The sequence below is a fragment of the Octodon degus genome, unplaced genomic scaffold (genome assembly GCF_000260255.1).
Source record: "Octodon degus isolate 3935 unplaced genomic scaffold, OctDeg1.0 scaffold00089, whole genome shotgun sequence".
In the NCBI taxonomy this organism is placed as follows: domain Eukaryota; kingdom Metazoa; phylum Chordata; class Mammalia; order Rodentia; family Octodontidae; genus Octodon; species Octodon degus.
This window is the reverse complement of record NW_004524665.1, coordinates 1,647,966-1,667,172: the sequence shown is the minus strand read 5'-3', so window position 1 is coordinate 1,667,172 and position 19,207 is coordinate 1,647,966. Positions and strand designations below refer to the sequence as shown.

Here is a 19,207-nt window from a genome sequence, read left to right as displayed (position 1 = left end):
CCTCAGCCTCCCAAGTGCTGGAATTACAGGCATGCCATTTTTTCTCATTTATAAATCAAGTACAACTATAGCTATCATATGAAACAACGTGAGCACTTAGCACAGTGCAAAGCTGATGCACGCTGTGAAGAACATCGCAGCTGTGGAGCAGATAGCACCTTTTATTGCTGCTATAACCTGTAAGTGAAATGAAAGAAGTAACAGAGGGTCCACGGCCGGCTCATTCAGTTCTCCTTTCATTCCCCTGTGGGGACAGTTCCCTGTACTGCATTGAAAGTGAGACACGCATTTCCCAGACTCCCTTGCTCTTAGGTTGCCAAATAGGTCCCACCAGTTAAAGACGCTCTTGTGACGCGGAGCACGGAAGGATGTGGAGGCCATCTTCTTGCAGCTTCCTCTGGAAGCAAAGTCACAGAGCAGCAGGAATGTGAAGACAGCCCTGCGTGAGCTCCAGACAGACCCCTGCTCTGCCCTTCACATTAATCAGGAGGGTAGCCCTGATTTCTGCTCAGAGCCTTGGTAAGCATCCAATGCCTGTATTAAGTCCTTTCTGCTTGAAATACCTAGAGCGATGGTTCCCACTTCTAGCGAATCCTGAGTGATTCTGAAATGGGAGTTTCATCAAAAGAAATATACACATACATGTCTGCGAAAAATTTATTTCACACTGCTGCCTCAGATTTAAACTATTTTAAGATTTAAATTATGAGTTAATTCCCATGTTTGAATCAATTTGATGTTTTCCCACGGATGCCACTGTCACTGGGAGCTGTCAGCGTAACATAAGCTTTCTGGGATCCTGAACAGTGAACTCAGACTGTCATGTAGGTATTCAGAGCATTTGTTTGTACTGATCATCAACTATTCTTAATTTATACTTTATTAGGTTGGGAGGAAAATATTCCTTGAAACATCTATCCTTTTTTCCTTTCATAGTAATTTTTGTTATTATTGCTGTTGCTTTTGTTTTTGAGACAAGGTCTTGCTATGTAGTTTGGGCTGGTTTTGAACTCACTGTGTAGCCCAGGCTTGCTTTGGACACATGGCGATCTTCCTGACTCAGCCTCCTGGGTGCTGGGGTCATTGGTGTGTGCCGCCATACCTGTACCTTTCATAGTACAAAGAACTCCAGTTCTTAGCAAGGGACAGGGCTAGCCAACTACAATGCATTCGTCTCTTGCTTAATGCTGACCTTAGCTGTGTGTCCACGTTCTAGCCAGTTAGATGGAACAAATAAAAATATGTAACTCCTATAAAGTGCCTCCAAGACCAGTGCACACCCGTTCCTCCTCCTTCCTTCCTTCCTATGGGCTAAACTACGAACGTGATGATAGGAGCACCATCAGCTAATCTGTGTCATGAGGTAGAACAGGACTCCTGGCAGAGTAGAGAACAAGCTTGTTGGCTGCAGAGCTGCCACACAGAGCTGGGTTGCATGGGCTTCTTCTATACAAGGAAACAATCAGCCGCCGACTTTTGAAAGTCACTGTTACTTGGCTGATATTTCTGTTACTAACTGCAACCCGAACTACCCCTAATGAGAGCAGGAGGGAGCCCCAGGTCTCTCTTCGCATTAGCCATGGGCAGTTCTCAGCTGTGAACCAGTGCATTTTCTAAAGCTGCCTATCTGCTCCTATGCAGCAGGGCAGGCTGTCAAAATTGCTCTCTGGGTTGAGAATTCAACACACCTAAGGAATCTCAATGAAGCCAGGTCACTGTGTGCAGGAAAAAAATTGTAGGCCAACCAAGTCACTTTGATTTACACATGCACGTTCAGAATCAAACAAAGGTATGAGTCTGGGGTTGAATGGAAGGCAGGTCCTCGGTCTGAGCTGAGGTGTCTGTTAGGACTGGAGTTGCTCATTTGCAGGACTGAGCTTTTGCCTTAACTGACCCTCTTCTTGTCATCAAGTGACCTCGGCTCCCCTGACAGCATATCCATTGGTGCAATCTGTCTTGTAGTGCTCTGTTCTGGAGCCCATAGATCAGAGGGTTAAAGCCCTGGGCAAATGCAAAGACACCAAAAAGGACCAGGTTTACAGCAAAGAAAACTATGCCACACTTCTTTCCCAAAGCTATGAATGTCAGGGTCGGCACTACATGTAGACTTATCTGCAGGAGATGAATAAGGACTGTTTTCTTTGCTTTTGTGTTTGACTTATTAAAATGGCCAGCTCTTTTGCCCTCTTGATAGATCAGAAAGTAACTTACAAGGATAACGGACAAAGGGAGGAAAAGGAAAAGCATGCCAGTGGCCCTGGCAGGTATGCCATTCAGGATCACAGGGCACACGGGCACAGATTGTAAAATAGAAACTGGGGTGGGACTAATGCCCTCTATGAGGAATAAGCAGACGTTCTTGGATACAATGACTACCCAGACCCCAGCCAGAACCCTGTACTTCACTGAGTCTACTAAGCACAGAGATTTCAGTGGCCAGCAAACCAGCAGGTAGGTGTTGAGAGCCATCAGGGCTAGAGTGAAGAGAATCCCTTCACCAACACTGAGCTGCGCCCCAAACACCACCCAGCACATCAGCAGGGGGCTGTGGGCCTGCAGGGCCCGCATTCCTTGGAAAATGACCCCCAGTGCACAGTAGGAGGAAATGCACAGCAGGTGATGGCAAAAGAGGATGTGCCGGATCTCTCGCCGCAGCTTCCAATTCTGGGACACTGCAGTGACCACGAGGACAGTGATGGACATGGCAAAGGAGGAAGTGACCACATACACAGAGGCCTTCACTGTTGCTTCCAGCCTCAACCAGTCCGAAATGTTGCAGGGCTCAGAAGAGAGGTTCATAGTCTTCAGGGTGGCTCAGCTTCTGCAGGAGAAAAGAACAAGAATGAGGGAGATAAAGCCTCTTGTGTAGTTTTCCAGCTCTCAGACCTGTGTACATTCTCTAGAAATAGATGGCATACTCTCTGCAAGAGACGATGACAATTATTTTTGAGACAGGATCTCACTCTGCAGTTCAAGCTGGCACTGAACTCATTTTATAGCCCAGGCTGGCCTTAAACTCACAGTAATCCTCCTGCCTCAGCCTCCCCAGTGCTGGGATTACAGATATATATCTCCACATCTTGTTGACAATTTCAGATAATATTGGTAGGCATCAAAGAAACTGGAGGCGTCATCTGTTATTTCCTACTCAGAGGAAAGCAGGAGCACATCACGCATGAGGACGGTGAGAAAGGTGAGTTCTCAGTAGGCCACAAAGCACTCAAGTACAGGTCGAGGCTCCAATGCTTATGCATATTATTCGCTCTTTGATTATGAGAGTTCCTTCAATTAGAAGCTCTCACAATCCAAGACTGACATCTGTTAACACTAACACCTATTATCAGTACATGAAAAACACTGGGAACAACTCAGGGTAAGAACTGTGAGGAGAGAGGAAAAATTGTAACTCAGAGCCTTGAACTCTTTAAGGTCTATTAGACGTAAGAGGAAAATGAACAGTAATGACAGCAATCACGGGTGGCCTTCACTGTGTGCTTTGGAAGAGTCAAAATCTGCTCTCAGAGCATACTCCTCTCTGCCTCAGATGCATCTTATTTATCACCAAGTAGTTTTATTTTCCACTTTTCACAAATGAGAAAACTAGGACTTAGGAAGTCTAAGTGCTGTAATTTGGATCTTGGATGTTCCCCGAAGACCTGTGTTAAAACTTGGTTCCAAGGAGGGTGCTACTAGGAAATGATGGATCCTTTTAAGAGGTGGGGCCTGGCAGGAGGTTTTTGGGTCACTGGGGCTGTGGCCCTGAAGGGGACTGTGGGAACTTCATCTCCTCCATACTCTCTTTTGCTCCCTTGCCATGAAGTAAGTGTTTTGCTTTACCATGCACTTGGTCCATGATGTGCACCCTCACGACAGTCCCAAAAGCAAAGGAATTGACCCTCTAAAACTACAGGCCAAAGTAAACCTTGCCTAAGTTGATTACCTTGGGTATCTGTTGCACTGGTAGAAAGCTGACTTACACACTGAGCTGCTTGCCGAAGGCCATGTGGTTACTGCATAGTGGAGCCACAGTTGGGGTGTGGGAGCCCTACCCCAGAGCCTAAACCCTCAAGCACTGTGAGAAAGCTCATGTCACATGCAAGGTAAGGGAATGGGCTCTCTAGATCTCCTTGGCCAGTGTCATCTGGCCAGCCAACTGCAATACGTGGGCAAAATATTGTGTGTGTTGATGGAAGCCAGTAGACTGCACACCCAGGAAAGTGCTGGGGTCTCAGGATCGCCGAGGGAATGTGGCTACTGCAAAGCTAGGCACATAGCAGCCTCATGTGTGCACAGAAGTCAGTGCCACACTGTGACAGCCTGGGCACTCACGAGTCTCAGTGTCACTGCTGTTGCCATGAAGCCCATAGTGGAAACGCCAGCTGTTGCCTGCTCACCTCAGCTCCTTCCAAGGCCCATTATATCTCACACTTTCCTGTGACTTTGCCTCATCAAAGGTGGCTGAAGAAAAAAAAAAATGGTGGCTGACATCTGCCTCATAGAAGATCGTTCTGCAGACCGCACTGAGTCAGCTGAATCTGTCTCTTGAAAATCGGACCCAAGGCACAAGAGCTCATGGCAGACAAAGAGAACAAATGCCTCTTTGCTCCTGACTTTCTGACTACACCAAGGAGCCCTCGATTTTCCATCCTTGGATTCTAAAATTGAAACATACACCCATTATCTGAGTTAACTTAAATGGGGTTCTCTTCTATCCTTTGCCCTCCATATTCAAAGTCCCTAAAACGGGCCTTGATGAGACACTGTGTATGATACTGATTTCCTAAAGGGCACATCACAAAGAGATGTCACTATTCTGACTTCCTGAATATCTAAACACCCAAGCTCTTCATGAAACCCCGGACTGAAGACACATTTCTTATTTCCTGTGTTGCCATCCTCTGTGGAAAATTTGCCCTGTTCTGATGGTTTTTTGGTGCCATTGTTATGCTTGTGAACTCCAAGCATTTATTTTCTCTGCTCCCTGCAGAGAGGAACAGAAATTGGAATGGTCATTGTTGAAGTTATTGATAATCAATCTTTCTGACTACACCAAGGCCTTGAACTCTGAACTGTGGCTCTGACTATGCCACAGAGCCCTGGACTTTCTGTTCTTGGATTGTAAAAATCTTGATCAAAATCTTATATAAGAACTCTTCAAGATTAAACAGAAACATGCTGTTAATGGTGTATTATCTAACAAGTCCCTCAAAGCCTCACGCACTCATAGATGCGGCTTTGGGGAGGTCAGTTGTGTCAGTCTGAGTGAAAAAACAGCAAAGTAACTTGGCTCAGCACACTTCTGGGTATGGGAGGCCCAATCTAGGAGGCATATTACCCGAATGGGGTGAAAGGGAAACAAAGAAGGAAGGATTGCTTCTGTGTTCTTTGGGGGAGCTCCAGCCTTTGCTTTCACCTCAGACACTGTCTGCTGGCATCCATGTAGACTCCTCTCCTGGCTCTCACTCTTCAGTCTCCAGCGCAGGCCCATTGGTTTCCTGATGGGGACTCGAGACACCATACAGAGCTTCAGGCCATCCACTGGATCTTCAGATCCCCGGGGCACAGGCAGCCCTTCTGTGCTCTTCCACCCCTGACTCTGTGGGCAGCCGCTGTAGACAACCTTGGAAATCCTTATGTATTTGTACATCTTGAATTCTCCCTGTTTCTCTAGGAAGCACTGACTGATGCAGGAGCTGACTGGATCACTGGATCGTGGGTGTGTGATACTGGGTTACAGTGTTCCACCACTATTTTGCAAGCAGCCAATCCTAGAATGTTACTCGGTTCTCCTGGCTGCTGATTGGCTGCTGCCTTTTAACCCTTCACTGCAGATGCGCCAGCATTCCTACATCACAACCAGTTGCAGTACCACATATGGGAGCGTTTTTTGATTCTGTTCTTCTTAATCCTGTAAGATCCCTAAGATGCTGCTAAAATGCCCTACACCCTCTAAGCCTTTATTAATATAGTATTTTATTAAACAAAATTACATAACTACAGGAAACACAGCATATTTAGGGTTTAAACTATACAAAATAGACATCTATCTATAGACTTTTTTTCTGGCCATATCTGAAATTTGTAGCGTTTCAAAACTCATGGGTGTTCTAAGGATACAACCCCCATGAATTTTGGGAGATCCACTATAGTTCACTGATGGGTTTACAGCTGGGCATGATATTGGGAGGCAAACTCTGGTAGAGGGAGGTAGGCCACTGTGGGCATATCTACCTCTACTCCGCTCATCCCTTCCTGCTTCCTGTAGCCATGCCATGGACTGTTCCTACTTTGCCATGCCGCCCTGCCTCCGGCCAGCTGGCAAAAGACTAAAACTTCTACAAACTATGACCCAGAATAGACCAATCCTCCTCTAACATGTAGGAGTTGGGTATTCTGTCCTAGCAATAAGAGAAGTAACCAAGACAGGTGCACATCTGCTGCTGTCGAATTCTTCCTCCTAACTGCTCATTCCCAGAGCACACCCCATAATGGCCCTTAGGGCACCACCATAGAAACTGTGGGCCAAAGGGGAGACTGTGTGAAAACCCTGGTGAGCTAGAGAAATCCTTGGACCCAGGAACTCCCATGAACCAGGCCCTACTCCTAGATCTGTCGCTAATAGACCACGGCTTTGCTACCGAAGTCACTTCGCAGGCTCCACATCCTTTCTCTCTGCATCTACCCAAGGTGCTCTCACTCACCCATCCTCAAGAGCTAACTCAACTTGGGCCCAGAGTACCCAGGTTTTTGCCTTTTCTCCCCAGTCCCACCAAGAGAGAGCTCCTATGCCATTTCCCTGGGCTTGGGCCTGGTCTCACTGATCTGCGTGGAGCCCTAGCTCTCTAGACAGAGCCACCTGGTCCTGTCACACCTCCTCCCAGGCCCAACACCCAGATGCTGGGCCCCAGGTCTAGGATGGTTGCTGCAGGTGAAGTCCACAGTGCTGAAGGCCTCCTCCCACCTGGGGCTCTAGGGCGGCCCATCAACACACTTGCTAGGGCTCATGTTGTCAGGTGTGCCCTGCCAGGGGCCACAGGCTCCATTATTCAGTTTTGGTTTTCATTGTTCATTCTGCCCAGAGCCCCACACATCCTCTGCAGCACACCTGCTGGGTCCTGCACTGCTGTTCCATGCAGCTTCCCTGCACCTGCTCAGCCACACACACACACACACACACACACACACACACACACACACACCACACATACTGCCTGGTTGCATTCCACACTTAAAATACTACATACAGTATGCAGTGACTGAAGGTCTAAAAGCTGTTCTTTTTTTCTGCTGAATTCGTGCAGCTAACTCTAGGTGCAAGGTATCGTAAAGGTTGACGTACTAAGATCTCCTACTCTGGATCTGAAGTGGTGTCAGGGAGCTATTCATTGTGGAGACCAGACAGGAGCTTGATCCTTTAGTTTTCTAATAAACACATCCACCAGCATGACACATTGTCTCCTCATTATCCTCAGTCAACCTCTCTTGAGCTCTTGAAACAGAGAGTGCATAACCCTACACTGTGAGGCCATAAGGGATAAAAGTCTCTAATGTACAGAAGACAGTGTGGAATGTGATTTATTTAATAATCGCTCAAAACATCATCTTTAGTTTTACTTCCTGACTAAATGAGTAAGACAGCTGGGTGTGCTATGGGAGGGCTGTACAGAAAAAAAAAAAAAAAAGAATCAGGATGGTCCTGTGCAATCAGAGAAGGCTTCTTGGAAGGAAGGAAGGCTTGAATCAGGCTTTGTAAGGATAAGGCAGTGAATAAATGTTTTTTTTGGAGTGGGCTTCTATGGGGCATGAAGGTACAAGTCTCGGGGGGCCTTCACGCCACCTCAAGAGTAAGGAACAACCAGCCTTGAAGATTAAAATTAGGAGCACAAATGGCAGAAGTGATGAGCAAGCTGAGATGCTCTCCCAAGCAGGGTGCCACTTAGCAGGGGCCTGTCCACAGCAGGCTGCCCAGGGAGGGAAGACTGGTACAGAGAAGACATCCCTGTTGGAACAAGTGGCTCAGAACACATGCCTGTACTTGGGAGCTCTCTGGGAGGGCTAGAAATCTCCAGAATCAGTGAGGGCAACATTTCTTTATTTATAAGACTTCAGAAAGATCAGTCATTTTCATAGGCTCACATTTCAGAGAGAGCCTCCCAAGTCTGGAAACCCATGCTCCTTCTCACGGGTACATTCGCACATCAAGAGCTTTGCAGCACCCAGGCCCTCTCAGCAGCCCCATCTCTGTGTGTGGCTCTGCTTCCTGGTAGTTCTCAGAGCCTTCCTCTTCGGCACTTCTACAGTGGGGAGCTCTGCTTCCTTCTAGCCCAAAGTATTACTCTGCTTTTAGCTTTGAAATAAGATACTGGAGTCGAGAGACTTCAGCCAAAAATTGTACAGTATCTTACAAGGACCCTGACAGAATGTGCATTGGCCAGCAAAAGTCTTGTCAGAGGCAGGTGAGACACATGGAGGTTTCTCCCAAGAGACTTGCTCAGGGAAACCCCTGAGAACCATGTGCTTCCCTTGAGATACAATATACACACAGGTATGACCAGGCCTTAAATCAGATTTGCAGGAAGTTGGATTGCTATCACTGGTAACCATCTAGCGAGCCCAACAATAGCCCTGGAACAACTGGCTCCTGTCAAGTTACTTCTGTCACAGTTGAGGTACCATACCTAACAGCCACAACTCTAAGAAGGAGTGGTTTATTTTGACTCACAGTTTGTAGAGTTTGCAACCCACAGTCAACTGGCTTCAAGGTAGGGTAGCATGGAAGAGGGGGACGGCAGAGGAGAACAGTCCAAGGAATGGCAGCAGGAAACAGAGAAGGAGATCAAGGGAGGTCGGGAGATAGGCCCTCCAGGCCATGCCCCCGTGACCACCTCCTCCCACCAGGCTTTACCTCCAACATCACCCTTAGCCACAAACTCATCATCATCAAACCACTAGTGAGCATCAGGCACTCAAGACCCAGCCACCTCCCCAAGCCCCCCACAAGAGGCTTTGAGGGGACCTCTAGATAGAAACCACAACCGTTCCAAATGGCCAGGCTTTGATTAATAACTGAGTTTTCCTGATTTTTTGGGCACAAAATTCTGGTTTAGAACCAATCAGAAAAATTGCCAAATCTGCCCCCTTTCCAAGTGGCACCTACAGGCCAGAAGTCTCCAACCAGGACGCACCCAAGCCTGCCCTTCTTTCTTGCCCTAAAGCTCTCTGCCTGCCTGTTTCTGACTCTCTGCCAAAACGTGCGCTGAATAAATAACCTTGGTCTGTTCTCCTTTGGCTGCTCTTTGTTTGGTTCTGTGTTGGTCTGTCTGGGGCCCAGGGGCTCCCCAGCAAGACATGTGCCCTGGGTCACATCTCCAGGAGGGGAGTGAACTGTGGGAGTCCCCTCTCCTTAGCGCATGGCCTCCTGGGGGGTTGGACAGAAGGACAGATTGCTTATATGGGGGGCCATACCACCCTTGTGTCCTCGTGGATCTGGGCCAATAAGTTGGGAGGATTTCTACCTCTGCTCACCTCCGAGGTCCACGAGCAAATATTTATGAACAGGTACCTGACTTCACATGAGATCCCAGGAACCAGGCCCATATTTTGTTATGCTGATTGTTCAGTTTCTTTGTTAACAGGACATAGTTAAGAATGTGAACTATAAGAGATTTTTTTTTTTTTAAAAAAAAGGACTAGTAGGTGAGCAGGCGCCAAAGACTGAACTATACCCCCCAAATTAGTGTGTTGAAATCCTAACCCCAGTACCTGAGAATCTTATTCTAACTCAAGACAGGGTCTTTAAAAGGGTAATTAAGGAGCAGGCGTGATAGTTCACGCCTGTAATTCCAGCACTTGGAAGGCCGAGGCAGGAGAATCACTGATAGTTCAAGGTCAGCCTGGGCTACATAGTGAGTTGAAGGCCAGCCTGAATCACAAAGACCCTGTCTCAAAGGAAAAAATCTTTTTTTAAAAAAAGGTAATTAAGGTAAAATAACCCATAAAGGAGCCCTGAGCCAGTCTGACCGATGTCCTTGTGAAGAGATCAGGCACCCAGAGAGACACCAGGGTGGCACACACACAGAGAAACGCCACATGAGGAGACAGGAGGAAAACAGCGGCCGTGTGCAAGCCAAGGAGAAACGCTTCAGAGGACAGCAACACTGGGCACATCAGAATGGTGCATGTCTGGCCCCAGCCAGTCTGCTGTCTTCTGTCACAGCACCCCAAGCACAGGAATCCAGCAGGTGGCTGAGCACGGCTTCCCACAGGTCAGTGACACTCCCCTCAGAGCCCACCCACCAGATCTTTGGAAGAGAACAGATCTCTGATCTCTAAGAGGGAGGACTGTCTTTCCCCTTTGGGTGTTAAAGGTCAGCAAATGGTGTCTGCGCCTAGGTCAGGGCAGTGTCTGACTCATCCCCAGTGGGAAGAAGCATGAGTGGAGAAGGCAGGCCAGAATACTCTGCGCGCTTGGCCGTTGCCAGCCAAAGGCCAACGAAGAGAAGCAGAAATTTCTAGAATGTTCTTAAGCTTTGATGATCTTCTTTTCTTCCATGGCATACACACCCCTTTCTCTTTAAATGAGTCTCTCCTTCTGATCTATGGACTTCTTTTATTTTTTTAAAATCATTCCAGTCCAGGAAGCTTTGGTGATCTCCTCGGTTGCCCTCCTCACAGAGGGCAGGGAGGAGAGGACGGAGCCAGTATTACTGAGAAGAGGCCGGGCTGAGCATCAGCTGAGGTTGTTGGGCGTCTCAGACAGCTCCCAAAGGTCATGTGGAGAATGCAGAACCACTGAAGTCGCCTCCTAATTTCTCTCAGAGATTTGGGAAGACAGAAAACCCACATGCTTTCCTCATGACAGTTCACTTTCTGAGTCTCAACCCACCTTTTTATCACATGAAAGGAAATTCTCCAGCTTCCTTCCCCATTTCATTCTGACCAAAACTTGATGTGCAAGCATTCTTCTAAGTCCAGCACGGAGAAGGTTCATCAGAGTCACGCTACCTTGCTCAGAATGTGTCCTTCCCCAAAATACTCATGCTTGCTTGCTTGCTTGCTTGCTTTCTTTATTTTGGCGGAACCAGGGATTGAACTCAGGCTCTTGCTCTTTTTTTTTTGCGGAACCAGGGATTGAACTCAGGCTCTTGTGCTTGCCAGGGAAGTGCTTATTCCACTGAGCCATCTCCCTGGCCCCTAGGCCCTTGCTCTTGCCGGGCAAGCGCTTATTCTACTGAGCCATCTCCCCAGCTCGATACTTATGCTTTAAAATCACTCACGAATGCACAAACTTCCCTACTGACTGCATTGAGGCTCTGAAACACAAGACTCTTCATGGACAGGGACAGAGAGAAAGAATTTCCAGGCCTAGAATGTAGATATTCAAGAGGGAAGTATCAGAAAGAAGGTAGCTATAGCAAGGCTAACGAAGGCTGGTGATGTAGCTCAGCGGCATAAGCACTTGCCTGGAAAGTGCAATATCTAGTTCAATCCCCAGTACCACAAAAAGAAAAACAAATAAACAAAAAATGCTTAACAAAACTATTTTCCATGTTATAATTTAGCTAGGGAAAAATGCATGTAGTTATAAACTTACTACAGTAACAATGACACTCATAGGAACAAAGAGAACATGATGTAATGGTGCACTTCTCTGTCCCTAATACACATTAATATATACAAATAAAGATATAGGAGTCATTTTAGGATTTTGGAAAAATATTGCTCAATGCTTACTATAACAGTGAAGTATACAACATCATAAATCTTAATAGTAGCTTAAATGGTAACAAATCTAAATAGTAACTTACCTAAGAACTTAATAGTAACTTAAGTAGTAATTTAAACTAAATAGTAGCTTCAATAGTAACTAAGTTAAGTGGCAATGTAAACCATAGTACACTTCACTGGCCAAAATGAAGCAGTAATTGGATTATGTTTGGGTGGCATTCTCTGCACTGGCATGGCACAAGCCAAGGAAGGGAAGCAGCAAATATTTCTGCCACCTACGGGCAAGAATCAAAGGACCTAAGTGCCTGCAGCGTGGATTTCAGCGTGAGGGCAAACGCAGAGACCAGATCTCTGACATCCTGACCTTGGCGTCCTGCATCTTGAAGTTGCCTGGTGGGCAGTAACAGGCGCTCTTTCTCCCTTCTCCCTCCCGCCAGGTGTCAAAGGTCCACGGGGTGTCAGTGAGCCCCTAGGAGTGAGCCGCCCTGTCTGCTGCTGAACACATGGTTCCGTGCTCATACGGTTTCCAAACTCTCTGAGGACTTTGTTTTTGGTTTATAGGGTTTTCTCTGTTGAGCTCATATTGTAACACTTACTTTGAAACACACTGATGTTATTTTAATGTGCAGTACTGCAAATATTGACCTAGCAAAATAATTTGCCTGTGTGGAATGTCAACATTATTAAAGCTTGGAGCACAACGTGGAGCAGTCAAGATGGTACGTTTTGAGTTTCACTGGCCGGTAACCCTCACTCCGAAGTTAGCGGTTTTCTTTCATAGCACAGTGGAACTAGCTGCCCCACACCAAAGCCAAGACAGGCTCTTCTGTTCCAGCAAGCCGCACCTGGCTTTAGCCATAACCAGGTGCTCTGTGGGTGAAATTTTGGCAAACAGAGAGCTGCACACTCCAGGAAGCTTTCTAGTGTTCTCTCTCTGACCAGCATGTGGGATTGTTGTAGACTTTCTGTTGGGTTTAAGGCTGTTTCCTTAAATTACACTGGAATTTAATTATAGTTAATCTTAATGTTTTATAGATACTTGATTAATTTTAGAGATGAGAAAGAAATCCCTTGGTCGTGCAATCTACATGCTGCATGCATTGCTTGGTTATATTCCCTTTCCTCTGTCTTCATTAGATGTCTTTTATAATGCAGATTATTCTTGATTGCATTTGCCAGCAAAACTGGCTGTTCAGATCCAAATGAAGTATGGTTTTAAAGAAATCTTCTAAGGCCAGAAAGATAGCTCAGAGGTCTAAAGTGCCTGCTTAGACAAGCTTAGGCAAATGAGCAGGGACTGAGGTTCAATCCCAGGCACCACATGATGCACCATTCCCCACCCCCAGGGTGGGCTGAGCTGGTCACCAAAAAAAGAAAAAGAAATCTTATAGTTAGAACTGAAAAATCCATGGAATAACTCCACCTTTGGCTTCTATAAGAGCTTTTACATAGCACACAGTTGACTCTTAACTTGAACTTTTGCTTAATGCCATATAATTGATTTCTGTGAGTTGCCTATGTATCTATAAAGTTAGTTGGTTGCTGAGTTTACACACCTATAATATTCAAATAACAGAATTTAACAAAAAAAGGGGATACAGATGAGTGTCCATTTTGTATCTGTGTATTCAAAGTGGTTAGGATAGATATATAGTTACATTCTCTTAATGAATAGAGTGATTTGTTCTGATGGTGTTTGTAAATAGGATACCATGTCCGCATCTTGTACAGCAATTAACCAGTAGGAAGAATGTATGCAATGTGTTAATTATTGAAATTGTCCTACCAGTTTGGTTTGAAACCATCTCATTGCTATTTGTTTCTCAATAAAATTATGGAAAAAAATTTTAAAAAATAAAGTTACTTGGGTAGAATTATACAACCACCTTTCACAGGAAATTCTATTACTTTGAAGACGGACATGCATTTTTCTGTAGCAAAATTCACTTACACAAACTTATCAAAGTTTGGTTATTTTGAGGGGCTTGTGAGTTAGCTCAGTTGTTTAAAGTGCCTGCTTGGGCAAACTCAGTCAGGTGCAGGGGACCAAAGTTCCATCCCTAGCTCTGCATGCTGCACCAGACCCGCCCTTAAGGCAGCATGAGCCAGCCAAAAAAAAGAATCCTTCTCAAGTTTGGGCCAGGGAGATGGCAAGCACAGGGTCCTGAGTTCAATCCTCAGAACCGCAAAAAAAAAAAGGTTTGGTTATTTTCATTAGCATTTATATTTGCTTTTTAGAATTAGCATAGAATCTAGAATTGCATTTATAGATTAAGTGGTCATTTCAATAGTTATTTTGCGATTTTCTTAAAAAGCAACCATTACATTCATTTTTTTTTTTTTACATAATGGACTTTCCATATGGAAATTATATTACTGTTATTGCTAGTATTGTTACCTTGCAATTGTTATTTCTAACTATAGTTCAAATTTTTTAAATGAACTTATAATCTAAATTTTTTTTTTTTTTTTTTTTTTTCAGAACCAGGGATTGAACTCAGGCCTGTGTGCTTGCCAGGGAAGCACTTATTCCACTGAGCCATCTCCCTGGCCCCATTATAATCTAAATATTAATGACCAAGAATATTATTAACTTTGAAAAACCAAATATATTATCATTAAATAACTTTTGAATGGGGAAATCATTTATAATTACAATTTTTGAGTTTTAATTGTTCAGTCCATGCCCAATCCCAGTTTCCCCTTCTACCTTCCAGCCTCGCTCCCTCCCTTGCTCATTCATTACACACACACACACACACACACACACACACACACACATGTGCACCCACCATGTGCCAAGTCACTGCGCCGAATGCTGACCCCGCAGAGACGGGTGAGAGAGGACCTCTGTGCTCAGAACACTTCATTGATTTGAGCAGGGGGAGCACAAGGACACTGGGACATTGCAAGGGAAAGAAAGCAAAAACCAGACCAAAATCACAGTGGGCTTTTTTTTTTTTTGAGTTGGAGAAAATGTACCAAAACTACAAATCAGAAGGAGGCGAGAGTACCCGTGGGAGGGAGTGCAGTCTATGGATGGAGGACTATTGGCAATAAGAGATGGCAAGCATTGAGCATGGCATAGCTCACGGCTTCCACTTGGGTGGCCAAAGCCTAAGGAACCACCTGACCCAGGAGCCGTGTGCTGCTGTGCCCTAACCCCAAGACTCGCAGGTGATTTGCTACGGGATTAAGATGTCTCTTTCTGTAAAATCAGGAGGTGACTGATCTGATCCTGAAAAAGTACCTCACTGGCCATTCACCACAGTCTGTGTGTTCAATCCATGCAGAGGAGCCTGACATAACAGCTGGAAACAGGGGCTGTCATTCCCTCAGAAGCTAAGACAAGTGGAGACAGAAGTTGCCGAAGTGTCACCAACACTGAAGAAACAAAGGCAACGAGGTTCATGTAAAGTCGGACCCACTTGTAAGTCTGTTCCCCAAGCTGGGGAATATCCACAGCTGCAACAGTGACATTATAACTCACTGGGTGTCTCCTAGGTGCCGGGCACTCCACACCATGCCTAGAAGTAAGTGGGAAAATGGGGCAGAAGCGCTGCTTTTGTGTAGCACATGGGCTTTCAGGAAAGACAGATGTACAGGCCAAAACTTTCAACTTAGAGTTAAGTACTTTACCTTAAGGTGCTGAACATTTAGAGGAGGGAATCTAATCTTTCTAGGAGGGTCAGAGAAAACATTGCGTAGGACACTGACTCTTGTCCACAGCTACCTGGCCCTGTGCTTGTCCGTTCACCACGCATGTGCTGAGTGCCTAAAGCAAGCACTGTAGACACAATGTCGAACAAGGGCAAGGTCCTCACGTGTGGGCTTTGCAACCTGGTGGGGCAGGAGACATTCAGGAGTCACTAAATGCCTTCTTAAGACCATCCAACAGCCACTTTCTCTCTACCACCACCGCCACTGCCACCACACGCTTAGGCCAATGTGCCTTGACTGCTCAACCTGAACTATTTCAACACTTTTAGAACTGCAGCTCCTTTTTCCCCCCCACGTCAGAACAGTAACGTGCCCACATCATAACAAGGTTGGAGGGGGCACATTTCATTCATAAAGCATGAACACCCAATCATCACGCTAAGGAACTGAAGGATCAAATGTAAGATGAGGGTTTTTTTTGTTGTTTTGTTTTTGTTTTTCACAGTACCGGGGATTGAACTCAGGACCCTGTTCTTGCCAGGCAAGCACTTATTCTACTGAGCTATTTCCCCAGGCCCTAGAACTGCAGCTCTTCTAATGACTCTAAAATACCAGTGCCATGCATCCCATCACAGCAGGACCATTCCAGAAAGCCTCACTCAGATAAAACCAAGCTCTGAAAATGCAGAGCTGAGAACCAGTTGCAGGAGCAAAAGAATTCAGATGCCCAGCTGGACAGGAGACATCTTACCTTACGGTCTTTTGCACCTGCACGGCTTCTCTCTTCCAAGAAGGACAGGGAGAACAGCAAGAGTCTCTTTGCAAATACGAGGAAGAACTTCCAGGACCCAGCATCTGAACAGCAGAGAACCAAGAGGCTCCTGAACTTCACTTCTACCCTGCGGCCTGTGCCTTCAGCCCTCAGCCACTCCCCAGGTGCCCGCCGCCAGAGTCGCACTATGACTCACAGAGCACAAGCTGCAGGAGGGCCGAGACAGTGGGGCTTTCTGCGATGGCCACTTCCTGAAAGGACACTCTGTTTCTTCAGTGCATGGAGGAAGTGAAGAACCTGGGGTCAGGCCTGCACTTCTGCACACAGGGGCGCCTCTGCCAGTGGGTGCATGTGCCTGGTGCCCCTCCTGGGCCATGGACTCATGTTATGGTAGGTGAAGAGCACAAGGGAGAGGGGCTCTGGGGAAAGCTGAAATGTCTTCCTCACAGAAATAGGCAGGAAAAATCCAAGCCATTGGGACCCGTGGTGTCAAGCCAAACTGACCATCAAAGGTGTCAGATCATGCCACGGCAAGGGAAAGGCAGGTGGAGCTTCTGCAAGGCACAGCTGGAACCACTCTGAAAATTCATCCTTCCCGTTTGCCAACAGGTCTGCCTAAAATCCCAGGAGCTGCTAATTATGTACAAATTATACACCAGCATGTCTTCATCGTTATAGCTTTTGTTTCCCTCTGAAGGTATTAACATATTTGTTGTTACAAATGTAAAATACAGCCACTGCTCCTGGCTTTTTGCTTTTGCTGTTTCACTGTCGTCTGCCACCATGAACTGCCGCCCTCCGCCTTATGCCACCCTGCCTTGGAGCCAGTCGAGTATGGACCGAAACCTCCACAAAATAAATTATGTGATGTGACACTTTTCCTGGATTCTACAAGGCATCATTTCATCGTGGGACAGCAAATTTCAGATCAGACACAGCTGGTTATTAACAAGTTACCAGAAAAAGTAGCAAAACACAGGTTGGTTTGAGAAAGTAGCTCCTTAACTTATGAAGAATTTCTTGGGAGAGTAGCTGAAATCAGTGACGTAACTGCTGAAGTGGCTACTGGCCAGGAAAAACATCTCTTTGACGTACAAACCTAGTTCTGATTCCTCTGCCTTATGGAAAGTGGCTGCACGGGTGGTCTGTACCAAGATTAACCAAAGCAGCGTCACTGCGGAAGCATCACAGATCAGGAATTCGTACCAGTTCGTTCAGCTTTATAAAGATGTCACAAGTCAAGCAGCAGGAGAGTTGGCTCAGAGCTCCACCTCTGAAGAGCTCGGTGAAGACTCGTCCTCTGCGGCGTCTCCTCAGGCTGGCCTTGGGACGGGAAGGGGAAGCCGCTGACCGATGGGGAGGAGGGCCTCACCTGCACGGATGGACGGGCTGACCTCATCCCGCCTTGCGCCCGCAGCTGCTGCCAGAAATGTGCTGATACATGGAGCGAACGATCAGCACAGAAATCGCCCCACCTGTCGTTTACCGATGACTGGAGTGAATGAGTCTTGGGTGGTGGCAGATGCGCCCACAGAAGACGACGTGGCTGACTATACTCTTAGCACGGCTGATGAGGCCGGCCAGCCGCACAGGCCGTGACCTACAGCCCCGCGAGCGTGGGCTACACATCCATGGAGGAAGAGCAGAGGTCTCTCGTGGCGCTGATACTAATTCTTCCCATCTTATTTTTGCTATTCTGATAATGTGTCCCATTTTTAAAATAAACTTTCTGTGTCTTCAAAAAAAAAAAAGTAAAATGCAGATAAGCATTTAAAAAAAAAGAAAATGAGCCTCGGTAACACCATCCCTCGAAGGCTATCCCTGTGGGCACAGGGATGTGCGTTCTTCCAGCCTTTCATCAGGGGAGGAGGAGGTGAACGCGAGGGCGACTGCGCGGCATCCATACATGGGATGGCGCTGAGGAGCATCCAACCCCATCTCGCGTACAAGGTGCTGCTCTAGAAACTGTTTCCTGGGAGTCACCTCCCAGCCCAAGGCCTAAGCCAATCAACGCTTAGAATTAAAGGCACGTGATCGAGATGGTCCAATGAGAGGGGAGCCTTGTGCTCCTCTGGGTCTGGGAAGGTGGTTGTAGATGCTGTCGGCCACCGTCTTGCCGTAAGAGGAGGTAGCTGTAATTGAACCAGAATTTTTAAAAGAAACAAAAAGATACAGTATTACAAAACAATTGGCCTTTAAAAAGATTTCTGAGCTCCTAAATTATTATTATTACTATTATTGTATTTTGGACAGGATGTACAGGGTTTCACTGTGTAGACCGGACTCATAGTGATCCTCCTGTTTACGGCCTCCTACGTGCTGGGATTATAGGTGCGTGCCACCATGCCCAATCTCAGGCGCCCTCTCAGCATGCCTCGGGGGCAGGGCCGGCATGGCAGGCCGAGGGATCGAGCCCCTGCGTCTGCCTAAACAGGAGCTTTAATCTGCTGTGAGCTGCTAAATTAAACTAATACCAAAACATGCCTTCCTTCTGGAGTTTGTAATTTTATAAATCAACGAATTTGTTTAAAGTAGTTTAAATTGAGTTTTCAATTTTTTATAACTAAATGCATCTCTATATATACATATATATGAAAATGTATAGTCCCATGTTTTACATACACATAACGTACAGTACACAAAAAGACAAAGAAAATCACATTTAAAACCATTAACTTTAAATAGTTCAGGGGCTAAGATTATAGATGTTCGAGCGTTGTGAAATTTTAATATTTATTTGTTTACGATTTTTAACTAGAAAGATTTTTAAACATGTAGATAGCCCTGACTCAATAATTCATATCACCTTGGAAGTTTAAGCGCTGTCTTTTGTTTTAATAGTTCTTTTCATTTAGAGCCACACAGATCTCGTCTCTATGGGCAGGAGAAAACCATAATTGAAGAAAGTGTGCAAACATTAAAATGGTTGGCACTGTCGCTGATTCTCACAGGACTGGCTAACACCAGAACTATGTTGTCAACAATAAATAAATATGTGTTTTATAGCAATTGTGGACCCATATTTAGGGACATTCATATATTTTATTA

At 46.0% G+C, this 19,207-nt stretch overlaps 1 protein-coding gene, 1 non-coding gene and 1 pseudogene across 2 annotated transcripts; 1 reads left to right on the top strand and 2 right to left on the bottom strand.

Annotated features, from left to right (window-relative positions):
- Positions 1–1,860: 1,860 nt before the first annotated feature.
- LOC101592703 (histamine H2 receptor-like) lies at positions 1,861–2,799 on the bottom strand. Its single transcript, XM_004637382.1, has one exon. It carries the CDS (start codon positions 2,797–2,799, stop codon positions 1,861–1,863), a length of 939 nt encoding a protein of 312 aa, XP_004637439.1.
- Positions 2,800–8,772: 5,973 nt separating this feature from the next.
- Positions 8,773–17,758, top strand: LOC101592329 (annotated as a pseudogene).
- Positions 15,742–15,842, bottom strand: LOC111818387. Its single transcript, XR_002822389.1, has one exon. It is a non-coding gene; the product is annotated as a small nucleolar RNA U13 (small nucleolar RNA).
- Positions 17,759–19,207: the final 1,449 nt, after the last annotated feature.

Coding starts and splice junctions, on each gene's coding strand:
- LOC101592703 (XM_004637382.1), bottom strand. CDS start 2,799: ATGAACCTCTCTTCTGAGCCCTGCAACATTTCGGACTGGTTGAGGCTG.